Here is a 25,121-nt window from a genome sequence, read left to right on the forward strand (position 1 = left end):
CGCTTGATGCGGGCAAGTCTTCAGGTCCAGATTGTATACCGATTAGGTTCCTTTCAGATTACGCTGATACAACAGCTCCCTACTTAGCAATCATATACAACCGCTCGCTCACCGATAGATCTGTACCTACAGATTGGAAAATTGCGCAGGTCGCACCAGTGTTTAAGAAGGGTAGTAGGAGTAATCCATCGAACTACAGACCTATATCATTGACGTCGGTTTGCAGTAGGGTTTTGGAGCATATACTGTATTCAAACATTGTGAATCACCTCGAAGGGAACGATCTATTGATACGTAATCAGCATGGTTTCAGAAAATATCGTTCTTGTGCAACGCAGCTAGCTCTTTATTCGCACGAAGTGGTGGCCGCTATCGACAGGGGATCTCAAGTTGATTCCGTGTTTCTGGCTTTTGACACCGTTCCTCACAAGCGACTTCTAATCAAGCTACGGGCCTATGGGGTATCGTCTCAGTTGTGCGACTGGATTCGTGATTTCCTGTCAGGAAGGTCGCAGTTCGTAGTAATAGACGGCAAATCATCGAGTAAAACTGAAGTGATATCAGGTGTTCCCCAGGGAAGCATCCTGGGACCTCTGCTGTTCCTGATATATATAAACGACCTGGGTGACAATCTGAGCAGTTCTCTTAGGTTGTTCGCAGATGATGCTGTAATTTACCGTCTGGTAAGGTCATCCGTTGCAAAGCGATTTAGAAAAGATTGCTGTATGGTGTGGCAGGTGGCAGTTGACGCTAAATAACGAAAAGTGTGAGGTGATCCACATGAGTTCCCAAAGAAATCCGCTGCAATTCGATTACTCGATAAATAGTACAATTCTCAAGGCTGTCAATTCAACTAAGTACCTGGGTGTTAAAATTACGAACAACTTCAGTTGGAAAGACCACATAGATAATATTGTGGGGAAGGCGAGCCAAAGGTTGCGTTTCATTGGCAGGACACTTAGAAGATGCATCAAGTCCACTAAAGAGACAGCTTACACTACACTCGTTCGTCCTCTGTTAGAGTATTGCTGCGTGGTGTGGGTTCCTTACCAGGTGGGATTGACGGAGGACATCGAAAGGGTGCAAGAAAGGGCAGCTCGTTTTGTATAACCACGTAATAGGGGAGAGAGTGTGGCAGATATGATACGCGATTTGGGATTGAAGTCATTAAAGCAAAGACGTTTTTCGTCGCGGCGAGATCTATTTACAAAATTTCAGTCACCAACTTTCTCTTCCGAATGCGAAAATATTTTGTTGAGCCCAACCTACATAGGTAGGAATGATCATCAAAATAAAATAAGAGAAATCAGAGCTCGAACAGAAAGGTTTAGGTGTTTCCGCGCGCTGTTCGGAAGTGGAATGGTAGAGAGATAGTATGATTGTGGTTCGATGAACCCTCTGCCAAGCACTTAAATGTGAATTGCAGAGTAATCATATAGATGTAGATGACGTCTATTCCAATTTCAGGTTTGCTTTAAATACGCACTGTAACTGCCGTGAGGTTAGTTACCGTTGAAGTTGGATGTGGTGAGTTGGGTGTTTATCTAGAATACCTTTAAGCCGGCAAACACGCCATTATTAACACCTCACTGAGTTTGACTGAGGTCGTGTAATACAGCTAAGAGAAGATGGATGTTTCTACTGCGGGACTGTAGAAAGACTTGGCAGGAATGTACCCATTGTACTTGATTGCTAGCAGCCGTGGTCACGGGAAGGTACGGTCCCAAGAAGACCAGGCTGCGGACGACCATGTGGCACTACCGAGAGGAAAGACTATCTTGTTCGGCCTATGGCTCTGGCGCATCGTACTGCATCTGCAGCAGCAATTTAAGCCCTATGCTGGTACCACAGTGACACAATGAGCTGTTGCAAATCGGTTACTTCGAGGAGAGCTCCGACCCAGACGTCCTCTAGCGAGCGTTCCACTAACCCCTAACGCCCGCCATTTGAGACTTTAGTGGTGTTAAACGAGAGCTCATTGGAGGGCAGGGTGGAGGTCTGCTGTGTTTTCTGATGAAAGCTGGTTCTCCCTCGGCGCCGGTGATATCCGTGTGTCCGGCGGAGGTTCGAGCCCTCCCTCGGGCATGGGTGTGTGTGTGTTTGTCCTTAGGATAATTTAGGTTAAGTAGTGTGAAAGCTTAGGGACTGATGACCTTAGCAGTTAAGTCCCATAAGATTTCACACACATTTGAACATTTGAACAGCCGTGTGTTGGTTAGAAGGAAGCCAGTTGAGAGCCGGCAACCAAGCTGTCTTTGTGCTAAACACACTGGACCTACACCAGAAGATATGGTTTGGGGTGCGATTTCGTGTGACAGCAGGGACACTCTCATGCTTATGCCACACACCCTGACTGCAAAACTGTATGTCAGTCTGGTGATTCGCACTGTTGTGCTGCCATTCATGAACAGAATTCGAGGGGGTGTTTTCCAACAGGATAACGCTCGCCCATACCGCTGTTGTAACCGAACATGCTCTACAGAGTGTCTACATGTTGCTTTAGTCTGCTAGATCATCAGATCTGTATGCGTATGCGACATCATCGGACGAAAACTCCAGTGTCATTAGCAAACTGCATTAACCGTCCTCGTACTGATCGATTAAGTATAACAGGGATGGAACTCCATCCCACAACCTGACATCCGGCACCTGCACAAGGCACTGAATGCACGTTTCCATGCTTGCATTCAACATTATTGGGGTTAACCATACCATTAGTCTACCACCATTTCACATTTGCAATGGCTTATCTCTCTCTTACTTTAACTTGTGATCTTGCAATGTTAATAGCTTAAATATGTTGCCTAGACAAATGTATTCCAGAAATTGATTATTTTTTTGCTGTTGTGATCTTTTTCCCGTGAGTGTACGTTACTCCATTAGGTTTCCTTTCCTAGGGAAAGAAAGTTTATTTGTAGTTGTGGACTGCATAAAACTAAATATAACAAATATTTTGTAGAGGACGTAATTCGAACAAATCAGGCTAGAACCGGATTAAGTTCATACCACTTTAGTCGTACATACAGGTCTTCACGGCCAGCATTTGCGTTGTTGGTTATATATGTTTTACGAAACAGAGAATTTGTATTTAATGGAAATGAATAGTTGAATCTTTTGTTTTTTTTTCCACTGGCATTTTGTTGAATACCGTATTTTCGCGGATGATGCAGCTGTCTATAACGAAGTACTGTCTGAACCTAGTCGCATAAGTAATCAGTCAGATCTTGATAAGATTTCAAAGTCGTGCAGAGATTGGCAACTTGCTTTAAATGTTCAGAAATGCAAAACTGTGCTCTTTACCAAACTAAAAAAAAAAAAAAAAAAACTAGTATTCTAAGCCTATAAATCAACGACTCGTAGTTAGAGTCGGTTAACACACAAAAATACGTGTGTGTAACACTTTGTATGAAATGATCACATAGGCTCAGTCGGGGGAAAGCAGATGGCAGTCTTCGGTTTATTGGTAGAATACTGGGGAAGTGCGATCAGTCCACAAGGGAGGCTGCTCACGAACCACTCGTGTGACCCATCCTAGAATATTGCTCGAGTGTGTGGGACCCGTACCAGATAGGACTAAACGAATGTTAACAGCTTTGTTTAACCCATTGGAGTGTGTCACAGAGATGCTGAAGAAAGTGAACTGGCAGACTCTTCAAGATAGACGCAAGCTATCCCGAGAGAGCCTGCTACAAAGCTTCAAGAACCGGCTTTAAATTACGACTCTAGGAATGTACAACTCCCTACGTATCTCTCCCGCGGGAGTCGCGAGGACAGGACTAAATTAATTACAGCGCGCACGGGGGCATTGAAATAATCATTCTTCCCGCACTCCATACATGAATGAAACGGGAGAAAAACAATAACTCTTCCATGCGCTTCACAGTGGTTTGCAGAACATAGATGTAAATGTTAGACATTTTTCATTGATGTCATATGTTTTCGTGTGGTCACATCTATTAAGTGTACATGATTCGTGTGCCTGTTAATTTATCATGATGAAGTATTTAACTATTGTTTTTTCCTATCTACTAGGACCCTTCTTCATTGATTAATTTAACACTGAAAGTTTATGTCGCCATAAATTACCAGGCGAAATTTATTTTGTGAGGTCCGGGGATGTTTGAGGATCCTGTATCCTCCGAAACCGATATATTTGTTATTCTTTGTGACATTAGTCGTAAGTTTATGGATTAGCATAATTGCAGATTATGTTTTGCAGCTAGCCAAGACCAGTAATGTTGTAAAATAAATGCTTTCGATCATCATGGGGTTGCAAATGGCTTTCTTCGAAATGTCTATCGGGAGGTGCACTTTCAATTGCTATCGAAAAGTACTTTACAAATACATAAAGTATCGACTTCAAGTTAAATGTTAATGAATGAAAGTAACGTATAAAGTTGCTCTGAAGTACTAAAAGGCGTTATGTTTTAATATACAGGTACTGTGGACTATTGTCTGTAATGTAATGTTATACATGTACATTTAACAAAATCGACTTCATTTTGCTGTTAGTGATATAACGGAACATTAACTGGAATCAGTCGCTAAATTCATTTTCAAGGGATTGTAGCACGAGGTATCTATCAAAACGCGCTCCTCCCCGCGCAGATACTGTCAAACAAAACTATAGTACCGTTTTGAATAAAACACGTTTAAAACCCGGATCCCTTATTAAAGGTAACATTTATCTATCAATTACCTAGGTCAGAAGAGCGTTACGTAGTTTTCACTGAAAGTTTGTTTCTGAGGAGCTGAAGCTTACGTTCAAAAGCTTTTCTTTCGTCGACCATATTGTTGATGAGATTGTTTTCTTTTCGGAGTTTCAGACTTAAATCATTTAGGGGGGGGCCATAATGTCTGCTAAAAATCCTAGATCAGCTGTCCATACAGGGTCTTGCAAAAGTGGCTCCGGATGTCCTTTGTCTTCCAAAATCTGAGCCAAGGCGTGACGAACTCTAAAATCGGGAAAACAATTTTCCTTTGCTCAAACAGCGTATCTCGGCATGGCAGGGGATATCTGGTTACTCCTTTTTAGATGAAATCAAAAATTGTTTGAACTGATGATAAACGACCCCCTAAGAACGACTAGCGATCACGATGCACACTTTGAAACGTCCCCTTAGAAAAATTAATGAATTACTGTGCTGATAAACCTCTTACATTATTTGATTTTCAAACAGCTGAGCAGAACTGAACGTACTCAGACATTTCTCTCTTTACCTATTCTGATCATCACTAAACTGACACACAATATTTTTAGCGCAACGCAATCTGACTTTTAAAAATCCCTACAAAAGAATGGCCCTGACTAACAATAATCACTTTCCTCACAAAAATCTTCGCTACTCGAACTACTGCAATACAGCGAGCGCCACTACTGCCAGCTAAATAAAAGATTGAAACTACTGAAGGCACTAACAACTGATAGGCATTGTTAGCAAATGAAAGATTTTGATAGAGAACAAACAATGTATTTACCTTAATAGTGTTCAAAAGTCATAATATATATATATCAGTTCATGGCATCCAGTCTTACAAATGTACTGTCTCTGTCCAAAACTCCGCCATCTCACTCCCCACATCCACCGCTGCTGGCGGCTCACCTCCAACTGCGCAACGCTACGCGCTGCTAACAGCCAATAGCCCAACACTAAAATGGCAGACAACAACGCAAACTAGCCACAGACTGCACACAGCACAGCCAGTGATTTTCATACAGAGCGCTACGTGGCGTTACCAATAAGAAAACTTAAACAGCCTACTTACAACTTCTACGTTAATCAAGTCTTGAAGACCGATAACTTTCGCACAAAGAGTCTCTTGGCGTGCAAAGCGATGGACGGAAGGCAAATTTGGTATGTTTAACTTTTTTCCGCAGCAGGCCAATAAACCCGTTTATTTACCGCGAATTGCTGACGCCCCTAATGTGGTTACGGAAAAGAGGTTTTCGCAAGTGAGTTCAATTTCTTCAGCTGCCACTTCAACCATTTCTAAAATATCCGCCCCTGTAGCTGTGTCCTTCATCGAAATCGTATCCCGGAGCTTATCCGTTACGTGTTTGTCGTCGTCCACGCCACACAAAAAAATGGCTAACTGATCAGTGTCGCTAACATCTGTTGACTCATCAAGTGTTATGCAACACGCTAGCAGGTTTTAAATTTTGGCTGCCAGTTGTTCAAACAAATTCCCGACAATGTCGCTGATTCACCGAGATAGTGTCATGCTGGAAAATGGTATTCTGCTGCATGCGGGAGCTGATGTGGTATACATTGTCTCTACCATGTCCAACAAAATATTCTTCGTTAATGGCCCTTCCATAAACCGCTTCCCAGCTGTTGCTAGACGTAGAGGAACTTTATTACTATCCCTGAGTCCTTTCGCAACTCCCTTCATCTTTTTCGTCCTAAAATAGAGCCGGCCGTTGTGGCCTAGCGGTTCTAGGCGCTTCAGGCCGGAACCGCGCTGCTGCTACGGTCGCAGGTTCGAATCCCGCCTCGGGCTTGGATGTGTATGATGTCCTTAGGTTAGTTAGGTTTAAGTATTTCTAAGCCTAACGGACTGATGACCTCAGCTGTTAAGTCCCATAGTGCTTAAATTACAGTAAAAAGATTTTGTTAGGAATAATACAAACGAAAACGAATACACCTTCGAGAGGAATGTAAAAAAACTTCAGTTCGTTCTGCAGGACCTGTAACCAAAATAAACATGCTAAAGTATCGATACAAACCTCATTTGTGGATACAGAATTCTCTTCTGGAGGAGTTTGAAACTTCCTTAATTCTTCCTCTATGGCGTCCCCTATGATTTCACCATACTTTTCTAAATACAGCTTGCTGTAGTGTCTTCCAGCAGACGATTTCCTTACTCACGTAATTATTGTACCTCAGATTAGACAGTTGGCTTTATCATCACTACCAACAAATAAATAAGGGGTTCTCATTCCGGGTTAAATGGACCATCCGAAATCTTTGCTGTTTTCGGAGTAGGTTGTTCCACTATTCTAGTAAATGTCTTGCGCTTACCTGTTTCAGTGTTGAATAAGCCGTCTTATCAACGCACTCGGCAGTGCACCGCTGCGGCTTGACCATGCAAGCCGAGTTGAGGCGAATTAAGTCCAGTTGTAGCGACGTCCGTGCAGACATTCTCTGCACCCCGCTTTGCAAGCGCCCGATTTTCCATGTCTAGGCCCTATTTTAGATTGATAGGTGTCTGTGTTATATTTTTCCTGCTTTATAGGAAACTTGAGGCCAATAAAAAAGTAGGGGACGAGCAGAGAGTAGGTCTAAGTAGATGTGTGGCTGTCGACTGATATCTTCTAGCATCAAAGGGACTAGCTGATTGCAGACAGTTCGACCTATTTGTTGCTGCAATGCTGCACCAGTAGCTTATGGCTGCATCTAGTGTTACCAATGAGACGAATGGTTCGTAACCAGTATAACAAATGGTAATTGGTATGAGCTTCTGATAACTGAGAGGAGTGCCACAAACCAGGCCGAGACCAGGCTCCGAACCAATTCCGAGCAGTTTCACACCTGCTAGGTTTTCACCCCGACTGTGCGCAATTGACGTTTTACCACACTTTCTACGTCCTCGTCAACTCTGTATAAAGTTAAAATCTCAAAAGTTTGGAGATAAACACAGATAAAAACACCAAATCCGGACAGTACATAGTTTGACAGGCTGTAGGACCTCCATGTTAGATACTGCTGTCCATAAAATGCGACGTGCCGTAACTGGTTCACTTCGGGGAATGCTTAGCGTGCACATCGTTTCCGTTCGATATTCCACGGATTTATGCCTTGCGATACAAATCTAAAAAGGAGAAAATAAGAACACAAAATTCCAAGGTAAAAGTGTCTCTGATTGGAGAGTCAGAGTGACATGAATGTAATCTCATACAGCGCATTGTCAATAGGGGAAATTTGATGTTACCGGTTTTTGAGGTGTATGTGGACTACGCAGCCAGTCAGTCAGACTGAACGTGGTAGTGCTTTACTAAGCACGGTTCTTTTGGGGGTGGTACACTTTCGCCTCCCTCCCGCTTTTGAACTGTCGTATTTAGCTGGTTATAGGGGGTACCTACAGTTTAATCTGAGACTCCAAACAAAAGTGCAGCGTGGCAGTTTTCACATTAACGAATCGTTGCCATGGTGAAAAAAAGCAACAGACGAAATCATAGCCGGCCGGAGTGGCCGTGCGGATCTAGGCGCTACAGTCTGGAACCGAGCGACCGCAACGGTCGCAGGTTCGAATCCTGCCTCGGGCACGGATGTGTGTGATGTCCTTAGGTTAGTTAGGTTTAATTAGTTCTAAGTTCTAGGCGACTGATGACGTCAGAAGTTAAGTCGCATAGTGCTCAGAGCCATATGAACGAAATCATAGAATCGATATGAAATCGAACCCCGGCCGTCTAGACTCGTGTCTTGCACTGGCTACAAAATAGACAGCCGTACTCCTTTGTTTTCCTCTCACATCAGTGACGTATACCTCTTTGCATTCTGCACGTGGCTTATTCTCAACGGGCGGTTTGCCTACTCACGGTACAATGTCACCACAGAAGTACACACAGTGCGCCGCTTAAGAAACGCTACCACGCTCACTGCGGAAGCTGTTAATCACAGTTTTCTTTGACTGTAATAGATCTTTCGTTTTAGCCACGATAGCAGCGAGTGGCATATGTGCAGAAGGGCTTGTCACACGTGTTACAGATTACAGCAGCATATCAGTTTACCGCACACGAAATATTTTATGAGTTGCGTATTCCAGACGTAAAATTTAGTTAATAGTCACGAAATATTAGTCAAGCTTCTGATTTTGTCCACTCTTTTTTTCTAAATTAAACATTCGTTTTCCTTAACGTTTGTCTCACTCCCGACAGGGTCCGCTAATGATGTATAATTCGCCTAAGCAAGATAACTGCATGTCTGACAGGTAAAAGGCTGTAAATCCATCTCACGCGGCTATAGGTAATTATTGTGAATGTAGTAACTACATGCTACTATTACCCTTTGCGGAACGGCGTACCAGTACGGAGGCGGCCGTATTGTCTTGTGTATCTGCCACCGCATCGGTACGATTGCTCCCTTCTGTGAATGAATGGTGCTGAAAGCTGTTGCGAACATCTGTATCTACCTGCGTTTTAAGGAGGTCTAGTATGCATTCGATCTGTGGGAACTAAATTCAGTCCTTGCACTTATATTTTCGTGTTTGATGAAAATGACTCGTTCGAAAGGTTTGAGTGACGATGAAATTAGATAAATACTGCTAAATGCGGGAACCTGGTAGTAATTCGAAGGTCACAAAGACTCCAAGGTATTATCAAGAGAAAGCGAAGATTCATCGAGTGACGTTGAGATTATTCACCAACCGGGCCCTTCACAAGCGAGAAAGAAAGAGAAACTCGGAAACAGTGAAAATAGATGGTTAACAAATGGCGTGTTTACACCTCAGAACTGCGCTTTTCCTAACGATAATTCTGGAGGGAGTCTTCAATGTGGACTAAGTGAGTAACTTGGTGAAAGGGAATCTTTTGAGATTGTCTTGAACAAACAATTACGGATACTTTATCAGTGAAACAAACGGATTTCGCAAAGTAGTGAAAGAACGCTGTCAAGGATCTTCCAGGGGAATACAGTCGACAGATACAAGTGCAAACGAAATATGTGAGTTTTTAGCAGTCTGCGTGCTGATGTCTCACGTAAAAAAGGATAGAATGAAGGACCTTTGGTCTACAGACCCATTGACTGAAACTTCTTTCTTTTCGAAAGAAATGCCTAGGTACAGATTTCTGACGTTCTTCGAATGTTACATTTTAGTGATGCAGGCGTTTTGTGAGACGCGGAGAGGACGAATAGGCTTTACAAAATAAAGTGTATTTTGAATTTTTTTTCAGTGAAATTCAAGTTAATTCTAAATCTATAAAGTGATTTGTGTATTCACGAGTCTCTAATTCTCTGGAAAGGTAGATCTGTTATCAGACAGTATGTACCAAATAAAAGGAACAGATTTGGAATAAAATTGTTTATATTGTGCGATGTTGAACCTAGATTTATTGTAGATATTAAGTGTACACAGGAAGAGGAACAGAAATCAAAAACACTTGTGGCCTTGGCCTTTCTGGCAGTGTTGTAACTGCTCTGTTGAAAGCTTGCCTCAACAAATAATTTTACACTTCCATGTAGTACTTATCAACTAATTAAATACAATAAAATGAGTTGACTGGAAAATAACAAACCAGTAGCTTGTTTCACACTGAAGAGCCAAAGAAACTGGTCTCTCTCTCTCTATATACGTTTAGTCGGTTCCGACTCTTCGTGACCCCATGAACCAAATCACCCCACTTTTTCCTGTCTCCCGTAGACCTTCCAGGTAGGAACACATTGCTTCTGTGATGCCATCGATCCATATCTTCCTCTGACGTCCTCTTCTTATAGTTCCTTCAATCTTCCCCAGCATTAATGTTTTTTTCCAGCGAGGCATGCTTTCGCATTGTGTGTCCAAAGTAGGTCAGCTTTTGTTTTAATATTAGACCTTCCAGGGAGAAATCTGGTTTTATTTCCTCCAATATTGATCTGTTGGTTCTCTTTGCAGTCCATGGAACTCTAAGAAGTTTCCTCCAACACCACAATTCGAAGGAGTCAATTCTTCGCCGTTCAGCCTTTCTAATGGTCCAGGTCTCACATCCATACATCACGAAGAAGTGGCGCAACATGACGAGGCGTGGACTCGACTAATGTCTGAAGTGCCCACCAGGCAACCGAGCGAGGTGGCGCAGTAGTTAGCACACTGGACTCGTATTCTGGAGGACGACGGTTCAATCCCGCGTCCGGCCATCCTGATTTAGGTTTTCCGTGATTTCCCTAAATCGCTCCAGGCAAATGCCGGGATGGTTCCTTTGAAAGGGTACGGCCAACTTCCTTCCTTGTCTTTCCCTAATCCGATGGTACCGATGACCTTGCTGTCTGGTCTCTTCCCTCAAACTACCCAACACCCCGCCCGGCTAGTCGCGCGATCTAACGCGCTGCTTTCCGAGCGGGAAGGTGTGGCGGTCCCCGGTACGAATCCGCCCGGCGGATTAGTGTCGAAGTCCGGTGTGCCGGGCACCCTGTGGATGGTTTTTAAGGCGGTTTTCCATCTGCCTCGGCGAATGCGTCCTGGTTCCCCTTATTGCGCCTCACTTACACTATGTCGGCGATTGCTGCGCAAACACTCTCTCCACGTATGCGTACACCATAATTACTCTCCCACGCAAAAACTTGGGGTTACGCTCCTCTGGTATGAGACGTTCCCGGGGGGATCCAATGGGGGCGGAACCACACAATAACACTGGGTTTGGTGTGGGGCAGCGGTGGGATGAGTGGACTGCTGTAGCTTGTTGTGAACCACTGAAGGCTACGGCGGGGACGACGCCTCTCCGTCGTTTCTAGGTCCCCGGTTCGATACGCACAATGTCTTAAGTTGTGCTGGAGAGAATTGACACCATGAATCCTGCAGGGCTGTCCATAAATCCGTAAGGGCACGAGGGGGTCGAGATCTTTCCTGAACAGCACATTGCAAGGCATCCCAGATATGCTCAATAATATTCATGTCTGGGGAATCTGATGGCCAGTGGAATAGTCAGAAGAGTGTTTTTGGAGCCACTCTGTAGCAATTCTGGACGTGTGGGGTGTCGCATTGTCCTGCCGGAATTGCCCAAGTCGGTCGGAATTCACAATGGACATGAATGGATGAAGGTGGCGAGACAGAACGCTTACGTACGTGACACCTGTCAGAGTCGTGCCTAGACGTATCAGGCGTCCCATATCACTCCAACTGCACACTCCCCACACCATTCCAGAGCCTCCACCATCTTGAACAGTTCCCTGATGACTTGCAGGTTCAAAAAAATGGTTCAAATGGCTCTGAGCACTATGGGACTTAACATCTATGGTCATCAGTCCCCTAGAACTTAGAACTACTTAAACCTAACTAAGGACATCACACACATCCATGCCCGAGGCAGGATTCGAACCTGCGACCGTAGCAGTCGCGCGGCTCCGGACTGAGCGCCTAGAACCGCTAGATGACTTGCAGGGACCACGGATTGATGAGGTTGTCTCCATACCCGTACACTTCCATCCGCTCGATGCAATGAGACCCATCCGACCAGGCAACATGTTTCCACTCATCAACAATCCAATGTCAGTGTTGACAGGCCCAGGAGAGGCGCCGGCCGAAGTGGTCGTGCGGTTCTAGGCGCTGCAGTCTGGAACCGCGAAACCGCTACGGTCGCAGGTTCGAATCCTGCCTCGGGCATGGATGTGTGTGATGTCCTTAGGTTAGTTAGGTTTAACTAGTTTTAAGTTCTAGGGGACTAAATACCTCAGAAGTTGAGTCCCATAGTGCTCAGAGCCATTTGAACCAACCAGGAGAGGCGTGAAACTTGGTGTCGCGCAGCCATCAAGGCTACACGAGTGGGCTTCCGACTTCGAAAGCCCATATTGATATTGTTTCGTTGAATGGTTCGCACGCTGACACTTGGCCCAGCATTGAAATCTGCAGTAATTTGCAGAAGGGTTGCACTTCTGCCACGTTGAACGATTCTCTTCAGTCGTCGTTGATCCCGTTCTTGCAGGATCTTTTTCCGGCCGCAACGATGTCGGAGATTTGATATTTTACCATATGTCTGGTATTCATGGTCCACTCGTGAAATGGTCGTGCGGGAAAATCCCGACTTCATCGATACCTCGGATACGCTGTGTCCCGTCACTCGTGCACCAACTATAACACCACGTTCAAACTTACTTAAACCTGCCATTGTAGCAGCATTAACCAATCTAACAACTGCGCCAGAACCTTGTTGTCTTATATAGGCGTTGCCGACCTCAGCGCCGATTCCGCGTGTTTACATATTTCTGTATTTGAATACGCATGCCTATACCGGTTCGTTTGGCGCTTCAGTGTCTTTAAGAAACATACGTAATTCGACTGTCCCAAAATAAATCGCTCCAAAGAAACAAGGACTAGTCATCAAGGAGTTAATTCAACCCAGACATCCATAGTAGCAAATAACTGCTACAGTTCAATTAAGGTAGCCATTGTATGCTTCCTACTTGACACTTGTTTGGCTCTAAGCACTATGGGACTTGAACATCTGAGGTGATCAGTCCCATAGACTTAGAACTACTTAAACCTAACTAACTTAAGGACATCACACACATCCATGCCTGAGGCAGGATTCGAACCTGCGACCGTAGCAGCAGCGCGGTTCCGGACTGAAGCGCCTAGAACCGCTCGGTCACAACGGCTGCCTTGTATATTTCGTGTTATTTTGTTTTCTCTAGCGCGAAGTGCGAAGTGCCGTAGCATTCCATAAGGCACTGTGTGTTAAACGTTGGAGCATGCACAGTTGTCTCCTCTCTTGCGGCTACCTTAGCTTCCTCTGTTCACTCGGGTTTCCGCTTGAATACAGTGCTGTCGCACTTCTTTACGTACATATTTTGCATCTGCAAAAATTGTTCATATTTAACCAGAAACGATTAAACTTACTTACAGTTTGCCTTTCTGTGTTTGTTACATTAGCTCCTAGCGTAACCTGTGATTGTACTCATAATACTGCTGTTTGTAAAATGTTTTAAACAATAAGATCGTACAAACATGGCATAGATATATGCGTAAATACCACACTGAATTCTTTTCAATCCAAACCCCTTAAGAACCGATTCATTTAATATACGTAACTAACCTAATGTAATGGACAAATTGGTTGCATTAACTTACTCATTTCAAAGGGACACCTTCTCTCCTTGAAATAAGAGACGAAGCGCTTGCGACTACGTTGGCTTGTACTGTCGTGAATCACATAACAGATTGGCATTTCCGACACCACGTTTCCGCTTTCCTGTTAACTATGTACGCAGTTCCGTGCGGCATCTCTGTATGAAGCGACAGTGCAGAGTCTGTGTTTTTCTGGCTACGATGTAAGTTCTTTCGGCCGGTGCATGTTCAAAGGAACTTTGCAGCGTAATTGGAATAACGCAGGCACTGCAATATCCTATTTATCCGCCGACATTGGGCAAGTGACTTTCAAGTAAAATGTCTCTCCTGTACAGGAATATACATAATGGCTGTACCAATACAGATTGTAGACGCATGGTTGACGACATATGGAAGTTTGTGTCTGGCAGTGAGTCGTGGACGGATAGCCAACAAGATGTATATGGAAAATGAATTAGAGAAGACACTTAAGTCCGGAACCGCGTGACCGCTACAGTCGCAGGTTCGAATCCTGCCTCGGGCATGGATGTACGTGCTGTCCTTAGGTTAGTTAGGTTTAATTAGTTCTAAGTTCTAGGGGACTGATGACCTCAGAAGTTAAGTCCCATAGTGCTCAGAGCTATTTGAACAAGCCAAGACACTTAAGTATCAGAATCCAATAAGAAATATGGTGACATGCTCCGAATTGTCTTCAATAGAATAGGTATAGGTTAGGAACACGTGGATTCCTCGTGGAGAGGAGATGGGTTGGGTCACGTTCCCGACCCCAACCTCACCTGCGAGTCACACATGAAAAGTCAATCAGTAGTATAGCAGATACAAGAACATGACGGCAAACATCTGGTGTCCGTACAAAGGAAGATCTTGAACTCCCTAAGGAAGCGTTTAGAAGGCTGTAATTGACAAAAAATAACAAGACAGTGAAGGACTTTGCGATGTCGCTGTTCGGGACTGCTCTTCTGTCCACGTAATTTACCCTGTAAGGAACACACATCAAGGATATACTGAATGAGTAATTTGGGTCTGGGAAATGATGATGAGGAACCCCAGGCTGCAGAAGAAGAAAATGTGCGTGCTGGACTGCCACCAGTTGAAGGTGACAGTGAAGGTGCTAAATGTGTGCTACTGCTAAAGACTGAATATCATTCCTCATTCTTTGAATGCTGTAATTTATGACTCCAGTTATCTGTCACCTTATTTATGTCATTTCATTGTAAGCTAGCTATTTTTCTTACTGTTTTTCTGGAATTAAAAAAAATGGGTAAAAAATGCTAAGGCGACCGCTCGCGATAAGCGGGAAATTCAGGTTCGAGTCCCGGTCCGGTACAAATTTTCACTGTCGTCATTCCATTCTACAGCTGATGTAGTCCCTATTCGCAATTGCTGATTTATTTGATCTGTATATATTGTGAATCGTGTTAACGTTGCTTTTCTCTTACCTGTATTTACACTATTTGAATGTCGTTTTTTTGAACTGGGTATGGAGTACTACAATATTTTCATAGATTAGTGCATAAAACCGCTTAAGAACGACATTCTTGACCTGACTGGTATTCCAGGTACACATCTGGCTCACCTACCTGCCTACGCTGCGCTTTAAGTTACAGCGCGGATCAACATTAGACGTTGGCAAAACGACAGAAAAGTGATGTCTCACCGATACACGGTGTTCCGGTTAGACGGGCAGCTGGATGTATAATTAAGTTTAAAGCGAATTGATAGATCATTTAGATCGTAAGCAGAATAGTAGCAGTAACGCAGTCCCTCTGATCTCCTGCCAAGTGGGACGCGGCGCCGCTCGGCCGCTGCTGTAACGTGGCCCTCTGCTCTTGTTGCAGCGGCCTTCCAGCACGTGCGGGACAACATCGAGGAGCTCAACGGCCGCGTCGGTGCCAATGACACCGACCTCATCTTCCTCAAGGGCCTCATGGACAGCCCCGTCATGCGCTCCCTCGTCAAGGTGAGTCACACTCTCCTCTTTGTGCCTCTTTCTAGGTTTTATTGCGCGCGTCATGCATTTCCTCACGTATGTTGACGAGTCTTTGGTCACTACCGCAGAAAATCGGTCGTTCAACAGGAATCAACGAAACAAGTTGTCATTTAGTGTTACGGCTTTAAAATGTGCTAACTTCGTGTAACAGGCACCTGTAAGTGGAACGTGGGCGGTACAAGATAGATCGGGAGAATGAGTACAGGCAAAAGTTAGTAGAGATTCGTGCTGCTGTAAAAAGAGCGATGCGCGAAGCATTCGACCATTACCACCGTCATACCTTAGCAAAAGATCTTGCTGAAAACCCGAGGAAATTCTGGTCTTACGTAAAATCGGTAAGCGGGTCGAAGGCTTCCATCCAGTCACTTACTGATCAGTCTGGCCTGGCAACGGAAGACAGAAAACGAAAGCCGAAATTTTAAATTTAGCATTTGAGAAATCTTTCACGCAGGAGGATCGTACAAACATACCGCCGTTTGAGTCTCGTACAGATTCCCGTATGGAAGACATAGTGATAGACATCCCTGGGGTTCTGAAGCAGCTGAATGGGTTGAAAATAAATAAACCGCCAGGTCCTGATGGGATTCCAATTCGGTTTTACAGAGAGTACTCTACTGCATTGGCTCCTTACTTAGCTTGCATTTATCGGGAATCTCTTGCCCAACGTAAAGTCCCGAGCGACTGGAAAAAAGCACATGTGACGCCTGTATATAAGAAAGGTAGAAGGATGGATCCTCAAAATTACAGACCAATATCCTTAACATCGGTTTGTTGCAGGATTTCGAACATATTCTGAGTTCGAATATAATGAATTTCCTTGAAACAGAGAAGTTGCTGTCCATGCATCAGCACGGCTTTAGAAAGCATCGCCCCTGCGAAACGCAACTCGCCCTTTTTTCACATGACATCTTGCGAACCATGGATGAAGGGTATCAGACGGATGCCATATTCCTTGGCTTCCGGAAAGCGTTTGACTCGGTGCCCCACTGCAGACTCCTAACTAACGTACGAGTATATGGGATTAGTTCCCAAGTATGTGAGTGGCTCGAAGACTTCTTAAGTAATAGAACCCAGTACGTTCTCCTCGATGGTGAGCGTTCATCGGAGGTGGGGTATCATCTGGAGTGCCCCAGGGAAGTGTGGTAGGTCCACTGTTGTTTTCTATCTACATAAATGATCTTTTGGATAGTGTGGATAGCAATGTGCGGCTGTTTGCTGATGATGCTGTGGTGTACGGGAAGGTGTCGTCATTGAGTGGCTGTAGGAGGATACAAGATGACTTGGACAGGATTTGTGATTGGTGTAAAGAATGGCAGCTAACTCTAAATATATATAAATGTAAATTAATGCAGATGAATAGGAAAAAGAATCCTGTAATGTCTGAATACTCCATTAGTAGTGTGGCGCTTGACGCAGTCACGTCGATTAAGTATTTGGGAGTAACGTTGCAGAGCGATATGAAGTGGGACAAGCATGTAATGGCAGTTGTGGGGAAGGCGGATAGTCGTCTTCGGTTCATTGGTAGAATATTGGGAAGATGTGGTTCATCCGTAAAGGAGACCGCTTATAAAACACTAATGCGACCTATTCTTGAGTACTGCTCGAGCGTTTGGGATCCCTATCAGGTCGGATTGAGGGAGGACATAGAAGTAATTGAGATGCGGGCTGCTAGATTTGTTACTGGTAGGTTTGATCATCACGCGAGTGCTACGGAAATGCTTCAGGAACTCGGGTGGGAGTCTTTATAGGAAAGGAGGCGTTCTTTTCGTGAATCGCTACTGAGGAAATTTAGAGAACCACCATTTGAGGCTGACTGCAGTACAATTTTACTGCCGCCAACTTATATTTCGCGGAAAGACCACAAAGATAAGAGACATTAGGGCTCGTACAGAGGTATATAGGCAGTCATTTTTCCCCCGTTCTGTTTGGGAGTGGAACAGGGAGACAAGATGCTAGTTGTGGTACGAGGTACCCTCCGCCACGCACCGTATGGTGGATTGCGAAGTATGTATGTAGATGTAAATATAGAAGTGGGACCTTGATGTCCTGACTATTGCATTAGACACCTGAGTTAGTCGTACACAAGTTCCATCGGGGATGGACTGGAGGTTCTTGCTGCCCGAGGGAGTATCTCAACAGCATGCAGCTAGTCCATAGAAACATGTGCCGTACAAGGACGGGCGTTGCCCTGTTGACAGATGGTGCCTGTAGATTGACTCATAGGAGATAACACATGAGGACATATTGGTGTGCTGTCAGAGCTCTGTGAATCTACCAGAGGTGACCTACATGTCAGTCCAGGTGGCTCCCACGATACGACACTAGAAACAACATCAGTGTGTCTTTCCAAAATAATGGCAGAACGTTTATGTCACATATCAGTTCTTTATCTCTGACAAGTGAAAAATATCAAGTTATGTCTTGCTTTGGATACCACGTTTAACTGAAAGTCTGTTACAACCGGCTTAGGTAAATCCCTTCAAAGATCACAGGAAGGCTATGGAATGCTACTTCCAACAATACCATGCCTAATAAAATGCTGTGATGTTCAAACGAATGTTGGTGAAATGCAGACTTGGAGCAATGCAAATAGCAGGGTTTCCCGGAGGTTTAATCTCCGCTGCCAAGCCGTCGTGTCTGGATCTTGCTTAACATCAACAGAACATGAGGGACCTCCACATGTTCATTATTTATTAACAGTACTACGTTGTCAGTTCTTTATGTTGAAGCCACCATTACAGAAGGAATAGTTATGTCAGTATTTTCATGTGGCAACACGATTTCAAGAAGCCCAGATATCGAAGAATGATTAAGCATTTGTTGCTATTATATTAACTACTAGCTGTTATACACAGCTGTACTCGCATATCAGCACATGTGTTCCGATGAGTGGTGGGGAGTACGTAAGCTGCTGTATGTGCAATAACATCAACTGCCCTCACGTGCCTGCACGTTCTGGTAAGCATAGCTCGTGATGTGCGTCCGCTTGTCCCACCATCTCAAGCTGTTCCAGTGCTCGATGCATCGGCATGCACAGCACCGCTGCCGAACAGTGCGTACAAAGGAGCATTGGCAGCAGCGAGCATCTATGCATCTGCTTTGTGCTATTGAAGCAGCTGTACATTATACACCGTATACATTTTGCGATAAATAGTGAGGCAGTATGGATTTAACACGTTGAAAATTGTATAAACATTGTATTCATTACTTTGAATCATATCACGTAGCACTCAACCAATAAAAGCATTTTCACAAATATGATATGAGTCTATCGCTCTTTCAAAGAGTAAATATTTTTCCCTAATTCGTATGATATTCATCAAATTAATAAGTTTCTTGTACTACACTTTCTAAAATGGCTTATGTTCTTACTCGGGTTTCAAGTTATCTCCATCCCAAATTTCGTTCAAAGTGGGATAGTTGTGAAAACGTAACACGCAGAGCTACTTTCGCATGTATAACATTAGTAGGGATAAAATTTTTAATTACGATATTTTTTTTGTGGTCCGATTTCAATGAAATAAAGCCCATAAGATGCCCCAAGCTATGCTCACGTTACCTGTTAAAACCCCATGAAAGATATTATCGTATTCAGACAGGAAGATATGACGCTTTTAGATGAAACATTTAATCATGATATCATTTTTCCTGTGATCCAATTTTAATAAAGTGATGCCTATACGGTGCACCAAGCTATACTCAACTTACATACGAAAATCACATTAAAATTCGTCTACTAATTTTGGAAATTAGCATGTTCAAACAGACAAACAAGATGGATTTAGCCAAACTTAAATCACGATATCTTTTTTTCCGTGATCCGATTTTGATGAAATAAAGCCTGTACGGTGCCCCAATCTATAATCAAGTTACCTGCTAAACCCCATGAAAATTCGTCAAGTATTTTTGGAGAAGCATGTTCAAACAGACTTACACAACGCTTTCGCAGATTTATTAATAGTGTAGATGACTGCCCATAATAACAAAAGATACGAAATGGATACGTGAATGGTTGAGGAAAAAAAGACAAGTTCCATGTTAATTTGCTTGCTGAAATCCGGTGTGTCTAGCGGTTTTTGAAAAATTATTGATGATGTCACGGGATAGAATAGAGAAAGAAAACATAGTTACTAGTGGAGAAGTTGCAGTTGCAGAAAAGGTTAGGAATAACTGAAATTTCTGGCGACAGGAAGATAATTTGAGTGGTGTTTAGTGTAGTAACATCAGCAAACGCCAGCAGTATAGTTGTCATGAAAACCAGGAGAGCAATTGTGTCTGCCGCGCAATAATGTTTTTAGTTAAGTAAACTCATTTTACTACGGTTTGAAGCTTCTCTTGAGGTTCTTCCGTGTTTACGATTTAAAATTGGGTTGTTTTGAAATTCAGCCTTTTGCAAACATGATTTTTTTTTGTTTTTACTCGGACATGTTTCGACACCTATGTGTCATCTTCCGTGGGTAAAATTTTTATTTTGTATATTCTTGAATTTGTTGTAGAGCTTCGTGGGAAATGCTTGGCCTGGCTTTGAGATACTCATTTTACTATGGTTTGAAGCTCCTCTTGATGATCTTTAGTGTTTCCGATTTATAATTGAATTGTTTTGAAAATCAGCCTTATGCAAACACAATGTGTGTGTTTTTGTATGTAGTTAAGTAAAGAACAGCAAAGAAAATTTTTTGTTTTTTGCGATTATTATTTCGTATGGCATGAAGGTCAGTGCTACTGTAGAGTAATATACAAATATAAACAAAGAGGGAGAAAGGTGTCAAATATATACAGATTTAGATTTTTATCTGCACCTAACTAACTATTGCCACATCTGGAGGTCCATATTTCTTAATCACTTGTGATAATTTCGTGTGACTGACGTGCATTTTAGAGACTGCGAGCTACTATATAAAAACGATTTAGTTACTATTAGAAGCAGGAGCTGTTTTCCGCAGTTACGTTATGGAATGCTGCTGTGATTTAGTGCTTAAAATGAAACCAATGATGCAGAGAATCAGCTATTAACCAGATTACAAAATGTTAAATATAATTATTGTTGTTTAGACTTAGGCTGCTTAAGAATTTTGTATTGAAATAGTATTCAAAAAATTCAATCTGAGGAACTGAGCTTTTGTTTTATTGTAAATATGTGTTACTTTGACATGAATGGATGCGTATATTTCTGTTTCGCGCATATCCTGAACAAAGCTTTCTGCTTGTTTATAGACTAGCAAACATTAACTGTTATTTGAATAATTTATTTTTGTTATGTTGAACACCACCATGTCATTTTTGGTAGCAATTTCGCAATGGTAATGATTCTCTCGATATATCTAACGTAATAGAAAAGAGAGCAGTTTGAGATAACTGCCAATGAGTAACAACCATTTTTGTCCAGCGGCCGAGAGGCTTGTAAAGGGACGCGGTAGTCATCACTTTGGACCGGGTAAATTGTTTCGTGAACCGGTTGTGTCCGCAAGTTTCCATATCCGTATATCTCAGGACACTCGAACTTTCTTATCTGGGGACAGGTTTACTTCTTTTATATCTATTTTCCGAACCAAAATGACATGTTTTTTTCTTTTTAATTCCATTTTATGAAGTTCTGTGAGATTAAGATTTAAACTGTTTGGAATGAGTTTTCGTCGCATTCAGCTATCATATGGGCTGTGCCCGATACACTTGAGTTCGATCCGTCGAGTACCTCATAAGTTGCTCTGCTAGTTTCACGTCATGGGACACAAAGGTTGATGTAGAACAGGGAAACTGATTATAGGAGCTCGAAGGTGCGAGAAGATGAGCTGGATCAATAAGACCAGACTCCTGCCGACGCTCGCTGATAAGAATTCGAGTAAGGCAAGTGACGGAAGTAATGTATCCCTTGTGTCAGCACGCTACACGTCAGGCTCGTGATTGTCTCTTTGGGTAGAGAATGTTTACGCTGCATGTAATGAGACCTCTGGTTATGTCTGGCTAAGTCCATTCAGGCGCTTAGCTTAGGAAGCTGCTGACAAGTCGGATGGCTTTGTTTGTTCGCCGCCGGTGCTACGAAGGGGAATGCAGTAAAGTAAGCTAGCGCCACAACGCTACGGAGTTGTGACATAGTGCTTCGAGGACTACACGCATATAGATTATCTGATGGTATATTTTCGGATTTTCAGCCGAGTTGACTATCCCATTTTATTTCGTACAATATTTCAACGACCGACCTCGGCAACATCTTCCGATCTTCACACATCAGAATGCCTATCAAAACGCCTTATGCAAGCGAGTAGGTCAGTCATAGAAATACTTTGTACCAAAGTGAGATCGTCATGTCGACTGTAAACCCTAAAACATTCCGTCAGTATATTACCCCGATGCACCTTCAGAAATAACGTATGCGAACTTATGCGATACACAGTATCATCAGTTTGGTTCGCGTAGGCAGTAATTTCTACAGTATTACATGTTAAGGTCAAAGGATTTGCCATATGTTCCAGCTCTCTGTAACGTTATACTTCAACAAGATAACGCAAGATCGCGTCTTACCCGTCCTGGCGCGATCTACCTTGATGCAGAGGGTGTTCAGTGTAACTTGGCCAACATGTTCTCCAAATCTCCCAGCCACTGAAAATATAAAATCATGGTTTGCCGAGAGCCTGGCATGCCAACACTTGCCACTTGTGTTGTATTGAACCAGGAACCTGGAAACGATGGAGAGGCTTCGACCCGCCGTAGCCCTCAGTGGTTAACAACCCCGCAACAGCTCATAGCAGTCCATCCACCCCACCGCCGCCCCACGCTGAACACATGGTTATTGTGCGGTTCGGCTTCCAGTGGACTCCCCCCCTACCCTGGAACGTCTCATACCAGACGAGTGTAACCCCAGATGTTTGCGTGGCACAGTAATGGTGGTGTACGCGTACGTGGAGACAGTGTTTGCGCAGCAATCGCCGACAAAGCGTAACTGAGGCACAATAAGGGGAACAAGCTCGCATTCGCCGAGACAGACGGAAAACCGTCTTAAAAACCATCCACAGGCTGGCCGGCACACCAGACCTCGACACTAATCCGCGGAGACCGGCACGCCTTCCCGCTCGGGAAGCAGCACTTTTAACCGCGCGGCTAGCCGGGTGGGCTAAATTGTAACTGACTTTAAGTTATCGCCTGTGAGAAATATTTCGTTGAAGAGAGGTCACCTCATTTTACTTTTGGACCACTGTCGGTGACCTCTAGAACCGAGAATCGATCAGACGTGGCGGCAAGGTCTGCTGGCATAAATATTCGAAGAGAACATTGCTGGAAAAATTCCTCAAAAAAGTTGTGTAAAACCTTGCGCAGAAAAGACAGGACTAGAGGATCCACAAGAAACTGGAATTAAGAGTTCAGAGAAGAAGGAAAACAGACAGAAGTCATGTGAATACAGTGCCCTTGGGTACAAGCAGATGGTGAGCTCTCGTGCGCTGGTTACTTAGCGCAAGCGGTAATAGGGTGCCAGTGGCGACACATGGAGCGGAGTTCTGGCAGAAAGCTTTTAACAGCGACCCTTCCTGGTAATGGCAACAGCAGCTAAGCTGCGCTATAACGTTCAAAATAACTGAGCGTAGCCACTCCTCTGTATCCACCACAAAGACCCAAAAGCTCCCAAGTACCTCCACCGCGTTTACGTTGCAGAGTGCGTCGCCCCATGGACTTTAGCAGAAGATTGCTCTAGTAAAGTAGCAAGCATAATCGTAATCCTCTGTTCGTTGGCGCAACTGTGAGGAAGTGCTTCTGCTGAGCTGGATGAAAATGTGAACAAATACCGCCATCCACAGCGAAAAGTATCACATAGTTTAGGTGTAGTGACTGAACAGTATGCAGAAAACCAACGACCAAATGGGACATTTACTTGCAAATTTCTTCACTTGATTTGTACCGAAACCGTATCGGATAAGAAATTAGTCGCCTCTGTAGCCCTCATTTCGCGAGGAAGAGAGTCCACAAGATTCTCTAGATATGACATGCCCAGCTAAAGCCGGTCGTTATTGATTACATACCATAGAGAAACCAAACTTCGGGCATGTGTCTTGGTACGTTTCACCCACCGGTCTAAATATTCTAAATAGTCTCAGGCATTTTCTATACGATTAAGATCGAGTGATTTTGGGGACGAGAAGGTGTGCAAGAGAGTTCTTGAGCATTTTTCAAACAAGGAATTTATGTGTGCAGCTCTGTGAACACGGCTGTTGTCATCTTAGAAGGCGGGAATATCCGCAGCATTCTCATCATGTAAATGAATGGGCAACACTTAGTGACGGATAATGTTGAAATATCTTTATCTGTAGGGCATCCACAGTCGAAATATTCCATGTCGAACTGGGGGGATTCCTGCGACCGTTAAAAATTTTTACTCGAAGAAACATCCGGTTTCGAAACTATATTTGCATCATCAGCTGTTTATGTGTATAAAGATGTATAAAACAACTTATTATAATTTTGGTAATGGCAGGTAATGGAAAATAAAAACGATTAAGTTTGTGTCTACTACAGTCAATCCATAAAAACGATCTGTTTACAAGCGGGAGACAGCACGTTCCCAAACATACTCATGAAGGCATTTAAAACTTCTAACTCGCTAATGTACGAATGTCCATAAATAGGAAAGGGTCAAAGTCCATAGCGAAACGTAAAAAGGAACCCGGTAAAAAGTAAAAAGTGGGAACGTAGGTAATATAAAATTAATAATTTATACAGATATTCTGTAAAAGAACCGCGCTTGAAAAGTTGATGGAGAAACGACTGTTGGACTGATGTTACATCTTCCATCCTGGGGAAGAAGCGTTGCTGTTGTCAGTATTAAACTAACCATAAGCTATAGCGCAGCCTACACGAAAAGTCGTGCATGCGTATTGTCGCAAACAATGTGTAATTAGGGCCTGGCTGCACATTTTTTTAACTATAATAATCAGAAACAATAAATCCTGTTTCTGAGTCAAAATTACTGTCACAATTAATTTTTAAACATTTTTAGATGCTACCACAGTTCCTATATGGCATTAAAACCCGAAGCGATGCCCTCGCAGTTAATAAATGATTACACGTTGTTGAAATAGACATCGTGGTTCATGTTCACGATAACCTGATTGATTGGGCCGTAGTCATGGTACGAGAAACCCCTGCGAAACCTCATTGAACAACCTGTAGCCTGAACTGCATTCCCCAAAACGCTACTGGCTAGACGCTCCATTGAGATGCCGGTGCACTCGACGCTTTTCGTCATTTGAAAAGAAGCAAAATTGCAAATTGGCATTCCACTCTACACGTCTCCAGTCAGCTACTGTGCAACATCTTTCTTGTTTGGCCCACTGAAGACGAGCAGTGTTATTGTTAGCAATGATCTTCTGCGAAATACCCGACTCCTTGT

At 43.5% G+C, this 25,121-nt stretch overlaps 1 protein-coding gene across 4 annotated transcripts in view; it reads left to right on the plus strand.

Moving 5' to 3' along the window:
- Positions 1 to 25,121, plus strand: part of LOC124594917 (protein PALS2) — a 344,549-nt gene that overhangs the window by 121,270 nt on the left and 198,158 nt on the right. For all 4 annotated transcript variants that reach the window (XM_047133405.1, XM_047133407.1, XM_047133406.1 and 1 more), the window contains exon 2: positions 15,594 to 15,715. In XM_047133405.1, the coding sequence (XP_046989361.1) occupies positions 15,594 to 15,715 (122 nt within the window). The remainder of the gene's footprint in view (positions 1 to 15,593; positions 15,716 to 25,121) is intronic.

The sequence above is a fragment of the Schistocerca americana genome, chromosome 2 (genome assembly GCF_021461395.2).
Source record: "Schistocerca americana isolate TAMUIC-IGC-003095 chromosome 2, iqSchAmer2.1, whole genome shotgun sequence".
Classification (NCBI taxonomy): Eukaryota; Metazoa; Arthropoda; class Insecta; order Orthoptera; family Acrididae; genus Schistocerca; species Schistocerca americana.